Below are 6209 nucleotides of genomic sequence, written 5' to 3' on the forward strand. Positions count from 1 at the left end.
GTTGGTTTCCAAACATGGCAATAGAAGTTCACTAAACACAGAGAATTCCTAAAGCAGAACATATATTCAAAATCTCACAGCATAGCAAAAGAAACAACATACTGAGCCGTCGTGTTCGGCCAGCTTCTGGAGAAGCGCGGAGGCGGAGGACTTCCGAACGGGCGCTTAGATACCACAGAGGAAGCTCTTCTGATTCCAATCTTGAAGAAAAGTATGACGCGCTTGGTACAAAATGCAAACCCCCCACAGAGAGACGTTTATATACTACTCCAATGGAAGCATTTGAACAGCAGGACTAGTACAGCCCAACTCAACCGAAGATGACACAAGTTTTTCCTGATGTTCCGAAGCAAATTTGGAAATACCCAAGGCAGTAGATAAAGGATCCGCTGTGTTCCCCCTTTTGAAGTTACGAATTGAAAATTGTCTGCTACTCAACTAATTTCAGCAATGGGAACAAAACTAAACTAATTTCGCACATACGGAGTGAACTCGGAACACTGAAAGTCTCTAGACGCTTCTAACGCACCAGCTGAGTCGATGCAGTAGGAAAATGCCATAATTGTGAACGAACCAATTTCATCGACTTCGCACGTGTTAATCACATCTCCAGCGAATTCAAATGAGGCTATATCATCGACTTCTGCCACGCCACCTCCGAGGTCGCGACGGCCGCCATCGCCGCAGGTGCGGGCGGTGGCGGGCGTGTGGCGGAGGAGGGAGAGGGAGAAAGGGCGGGGAGATTGGGATTTTGGGGTGGGTCCCGTCTGTGGACCTGGTCAAAGGGTCTTCGGATTTTGAAGAGCGAATCGGAGCGGGCTGAGACAAATCTGCGAAATACATAAATGCATCTCCAGCAACTTCCCAAAATTCGTTCCTGTATAAATGCTTATTAGGACCCTCTCAGTAAATTAAATTTATTGCGTTTTACAGGTGTGTTGTTGTAGCAGCTTCTCTATAAATAAAAAAAATCCTGTACTTATTCTTTCCTGCGTGCACGAAGTCACCAACCGCTGCGGTGAGGCGGTGGCGGGCTGCGGCGAGGCAGGCGACAACGAGGTGTTGGTTGGCTGGTGACAGAGCGGCCTACTCAGGCGACTGCCCACGCCGCGCGCCCGAGGGCATAAGGCGATGCGATGATTAGGCGGGCGTCCAATGGTTGTGGTAGTAAATGTGAAGTTTTAGATGTTGGCTTCTGCCAAGTTCAATTGCGTATGGCGGAAACGTTTTTTGGTGATCATAGGAAAATAGAAATAGTGAAGCTGCTGGAACGCGTTTTTTGTGCCAACTTCTCTCATACCAATTTTTTTTAGGGGGAGTAGGGAGCTGTTGGAGGAGAAATTAGATCTTAACCCACATTTTTCTTTTCACGGGTGAGGCCAGGGCGGGTTACATGCCAAAGTTTAGGATGTTATAAAATGTTTTTATTTTATTGTCAAATGGTGCGGTTAACTATTGATGTGTGCTTGAATGCAGGTTCCTCAAACATTAGCAAGTGCAATGACATTTTCGGTCGGGATTGATTTATGGCAGAGCAGAACTTGGAGTAGGGAACAACCGTGGCTTCTTCCGTGGGAGAGTTGTGAAAGGGATATTTGTCAGACTTAGGTGTTCAATTCGTAGGAATTGAAGAAACAAGAGAATCTTAACAAAATGTTCAGATCCAAAATGTTCAAACCACCAAATAGACCCTGGTACTTCGTCCAAAGAAATTGTACAAAGAGCTCCATGGATTGTACAAATCCTTCACTTTGGTTCATTTCTTTGAAGCTCAAACAGATGAAGAGTGTCAAAGTCATAGTCCTGTGTTTAGTCTACCTGTATAAATTCTTTGGCCCCTGTACTTCCGCTAGGGTTGAGGGAGCCACTCGGCCCTCAGACGGATCAACGAAAGGCAGTTCATTTTGCAAAAACACAAGCCAATCAGCAAATCGCCTACCAAGGCACAATTCAATCATCATCAGCAAACGTTGCGACGACATTGTCCACACCTGGGAATGAACACATCAAATGACAACCAAGGAAACATCTATAATGCTACGAGAGTATGAGCTATGTATCAGTCTTTCACAGCACCTACGGCTAGGAGACTACCACATGGGAGGGAGCACAGTTTCTAGAGGAATCCACATCCGCTAGCCGCGACCTTGGGCAGAAAAGAAACATGGTGTAGTTTGATCAGATGGGTCAGAGACGGCTGAAGCAGACTTGCAGGCCACCGCCTACTGCCTGATTTTCTTGGAGCTGCTGCATTCAGGGCACTTGTAGTGCTTTATGTGATCCGCCTTGGCCGGGGTTATCCGCACGCATTTGCCGTGGAACCACCGCTCGCACATGTCGCAGCCGATCCAGAACTCGCTTGCATTGTATATGCCGTTGCAGCTTCCGCAAAAGGTTTCACTGTGTTCTTCGTCATCGTCGTCGTCTTCTTCTCGAGCAACTGCTCTGGAGTTCTTTGGGCGGACATCATCAGTTCGTTGCTGCACATAACAAATTGCAATTCAGTTCGAGTTACGTTCGGAGATGCGCTCCCAGTTTCGGAATTTCCAACAAACACAAACTACTGCAGTGGAGGGGTCAGTCAGCGTACCTTTGGCTTTGATGAGTGCCTGGATTTGCCACTGCTATCAACACCAGACCTGTCCCTGTGCTTCCTGTCAACCATACTTTCATACACATTTGGAAGATCGTTGATCATGCTGAACAAGCGCTTCCTGGCAGACACAAGGCACAGAAACGTTGGATTGGCAGCAAGATGCAGCTGAAGCTTTCACACCAACTTGATATACACATTATAAGAACTCCATTAAAGGGGAGAACATTTTCTTAGGACAAAAAGCGGCCAAGAGAAAAAGAGAACAGTAATAACAGAACAACAAGAAGGAATTTGCGGAAATACTCAAAATGGCCTTTTCAAAAGAAAGAAAAAACATGGAACCAGTTTTCTTGTGCAATCAGTAAATAGCTAAAGCTAGGCATAAACTTGACAGCTACATGTGGCAAGAACTAAATAACAGAACACTTAACAAAGAATACATCAAGAACAGTATAGCAGGTGCATGGAACCGGTTTTGCATCCAATCATTTGCCCTGTGTAGTTTTTTTTCCACACAATATAGGCTTCACACCACTTTCAATATAGATGAGCAGAGTGGGCCTTTATCTTTAGTGCTAACACAAGAGAACGGAGTCACGGACTGTAAATATATTACTAGCATGGCAGGCCACCAACATTAATGTACTAGGTATGTATACAAGGAAAAAAAAATCAATGAAGCCTTTTGAAATAATTTGTTGCAAAAAGGAAAAAATCGCTCAAGTGAGCAAAGTACGAATTTCACTATGATATGATGACTAAGATAAGGGTACATGAACATTCAAGTGAAAACGAAACCCTATTATAAGTAAATTGTAGAACAAACAATAAAATGGGATCACTAAAGAATATCTGTTTTTTTAAGGATTCTCATGGTCCAATTGTTAATTTCTAGAGATGACGAGTGACAAACTGACAAGATGTAACAGGGTCCATGAAGGAGTGCAATACTGAAGTGAAGATTTTTAAGTGTTTTCTTTTATTCCAGCTAGCTAAATTTCGAAGGTCAAAATTATGCACATTACAAACACAGGACCCAGAAGCTGCACAAGGTATATGGAGTACTTAGGCAGCAAACTCTCACTGTAGTGTGGGGGAAAAAGGTGCAAGGTGCACAAACTAAACACACAAGTTAATGTAAGAAAGATTCTGGAATTACGGCTTTACCAGCATGCTTGAACAAGACATAAATTAAACAATGGGCATTGGTTGCTATTAACTCCATTTTGAGATTAAAAAAACAAATAACCTGGTTTTCATCTTTCCCGCAGAAAAAAAAAAACTGGTTGTCATTCAGTGTACAGACTATATAGAGAATCAAAATGAACTCATAATATGCTGCCCCATAAAGGGTCCACAAAAAAGAGCAAGATGACAGAAATAAATAGCTCTGCAATTAACATGACAGAACTTCAGGAAGGAATGGTCCCGCCACCAATATAAGAGCCTTCTTCCTTCTTTATGAGAAGAATCTTGGAACCCTTTAGAGTTTTACTCATAGATAGATGGCACTTTGATCGTCGGTCCTACATAGCTAAGCTTAGAACAAGTTGTGGAAATGTGTGGCACAGTTCATCACCACAAACATAAAAATAGGCTGGACATTAAAATTCTTTAGAGCAGCCGAAACTGGGAACTACACAGAAGCACACTGTCCATTATTTGTGTATATATGATTTCTGAAATAAAGGGAAAAGGAATAGTTGCTTCTTACTACGCCAAACCACCTTTATATTTACTTAAAGCCTTTGACAAGATGTTTTGGCCATTCAGCATGATGATACTGTAAAAGCCCTAAAACTGCGCATTTGATGATGTGGTAGGTCATGATATAAATTGTATGTTTCCTGTTTGCTTCGTATACACATTACATCACTCAGTAAATGCACAACTTCTTCAACTACTACAACCCCATAGATGTAAATCAATAACTCTGCAATTAACATGGCAGGAACTTAGAAAGGAATGGCCCTGGCCCGCCATCAATATAAGACCCTTCTCCTTCTTTCTGGGAAGAATATTACAATAAGCTTAGAGCAAATTGTGACAATGTGGCATAGTTTGTCACCGCAAACACAAAAATGGATATAGAGATTAAAATTCTTTATAGCAGCCGAAACTGCAAATGATGGAACTACACAGAAGCACGCAATCCTTTATTTGTGTATATGATTTCTGAAATAAAGTGAAAGGGGGCAGTTGCTTTTCATATGGCCTAACTAACAGCTGAACCCTATGGATTATATCGCCATCAAACCCAGAGGGCCACAGAAAGAAGGGAACAAGTAACTGCAAACCCAATAAAGCAAACTGAAACAAAAAGCATGACCCTCCGATACACTCAAAGCAAAGAAAAGAAACAAAGAGAGGAGCACAAGATACATGTGCACATGCACACACATGCACCAACCACCAAGTGAAACAAAATAAATGGGCCATCAAATCGGTCACGCGTATCCCAACTCCGCAAGTCACCTAGCAGTCAAGCTAAAGTACTCTATCGAAAAAGACCACATTTCATCTTGCCTAAACTGTCAATCAGGAGTAACATAGAATAGACAATTTAAAAGCTAATCAATCGTCAGAGGCACCAAGCTGAGAGAAATCGTCAGAGGCAGTAAAATTACCGTTCGTTGGCGGTGAGCGGCGCCCCGAAGAAGAAGGCGACGGAGAGGAGCCACGAGTCGGAGTGGACGGCGACGAGGGAGAGCCAGTCGCGGCGGTTCATGCCGTTGCGGGCGAAATTGATGCCGAGGGCCGGCTCGGGCAGCTCGGGCGGCACCTCCTCCGCCGGCAGCGACACCTCCCAGGTCCCGTCGGGGTGGCCGTAGAGGCAGAGGTTCTCCTTATCTGCGGGCAGAGAGAGAGAAAACCGAGGCCGATCCAGTCAATCCCCGTCCGGATCCCACCGCCCGGCAGCGGAGCCGCCCAATCCATCCATCCAATCTGGGGGGGCAACTCACCTGGGTCGCAGCTGTCGAAGAAGTCGTCGACATCTGCACGGCGGCACGAGGCGCAGGAGAGAAGCGCGGTGTTAGATCTGCGGCGCGCGCGGGTGGCCCGTCAGCGCGGCGCTACGAGAGGGCAAAAGGAGATGAGGGGGGGAGGAGGAGAAGGGAAGGGGGCGCGGTCGGTCGGTCGGGTACTCACCGGAGGTGAGCGCGCGGACGAGGCCGGCGCGGCGCGCGGAGAAGTCCCTGAAGATGGCCTCCACGGTGCGCGGCCTGGACATGGCGGGGGCGGCGGGGGCCCGGACCGTCTCCATCTTGCCGGGGCGGGGCGGCCGGCGGCGGCGGCGGCGGCGAGCTCGAGGGAGGGGGGTGGGGGGCAGCGGTTGGGTCTGCGGCGTGCGTGCGGGCGTCGTCGAGTCTGACCCAAGGAAGGATTTGGATTCGGTTTTATTACACTGTGCCCGGGCCGAAAGGATTTGCCTGGCGACGCGGGCGATCCCGGGGATCCGAGGTAGGTCGCTGACGCTGTGGGCCCGCGGTGATGGTCCCATGTGGACGTGGGTGGGCGGGTGTGCAGCGGGGTGGGCGGGAGTGTGCCAGGGACACGGGCCCGGCCGCGGTGGGTCCGGGTGGGCTGGTGACCTGGCTCCGACTGGGACGGG

The 6209-nt window shown here is 47.1% G+C and overlaps 1 protein-coding gene across 1 annotated transcript; it reads right to left on the reverse strand.

Annotated features, from left to right (window-relative positions):
- Positions 1–1923: 1923 nt before the first annotated feature.
- Positions 1924–5930, reverse strand: LOC125511140 (PHD finger protein ALFIN-LIKE 3). Its single transcript, XM_048676432.2, has 5 exons — positions 5747–5930; positions 5560–5592; positions 5224–5446; positions 2591–2714; positions 1924–2480 (listed from the first exon to the last, which is right to left on the reverse strand). The coding sequence occupies exons 1-5, from the start codon at positions 5859–5861 to the stop codon at positions 2223–2225; spliced, it is 753 nt and encodes a 250-aa protein (XP_048532389.1). The 5' UTR covers positions 5862–5930; the 3' UTR covers positions 1924–2222.
- Positions 5931–6209: the final 279 nt, after the last annotated feature.

The sequence above is a fragment of the Triticum urartu genome, chromosome 5A (assembly GCF_056163025.1).
Source record: "Triticum urartu cultivar PI428250 chromosome 5A, HENAU_Tu73, whole genome shotgun sequence".
In the NCBI taxonomy this organism is placed as follows: Eukaryota; Viridiplantae; Streptophyta; class Magnoliopsida; order Poales; family Poaceae; genus Triticum; species Triticum urartu.

Excerpts from the sequence above, each read along its gene's own strand:
- LOC125511140 (XM_048676432.2), bottom strand. The coding sequence starts at position 5,861 with ATGGAGACGGTCCGGGCCCCCGCCGCCCCCGCCATGTCCAGGCCGCGC. Across the intron at positions 2,715-5,223 it reads CCGCTCACCGCCAACGAACG|GAAGCGCTTGTTCAGCATGA; the intron begins GTAATTTTACTG and ends TGTGTCTGCCAG. Across the intron at positions 2,481-2,590 it reads GGCACTCATCAAAGCCAAAG|CAACGAACTGATGATGTCCG; the intron begins GTACGCTGACTG and ends TGTTATGTGCAG.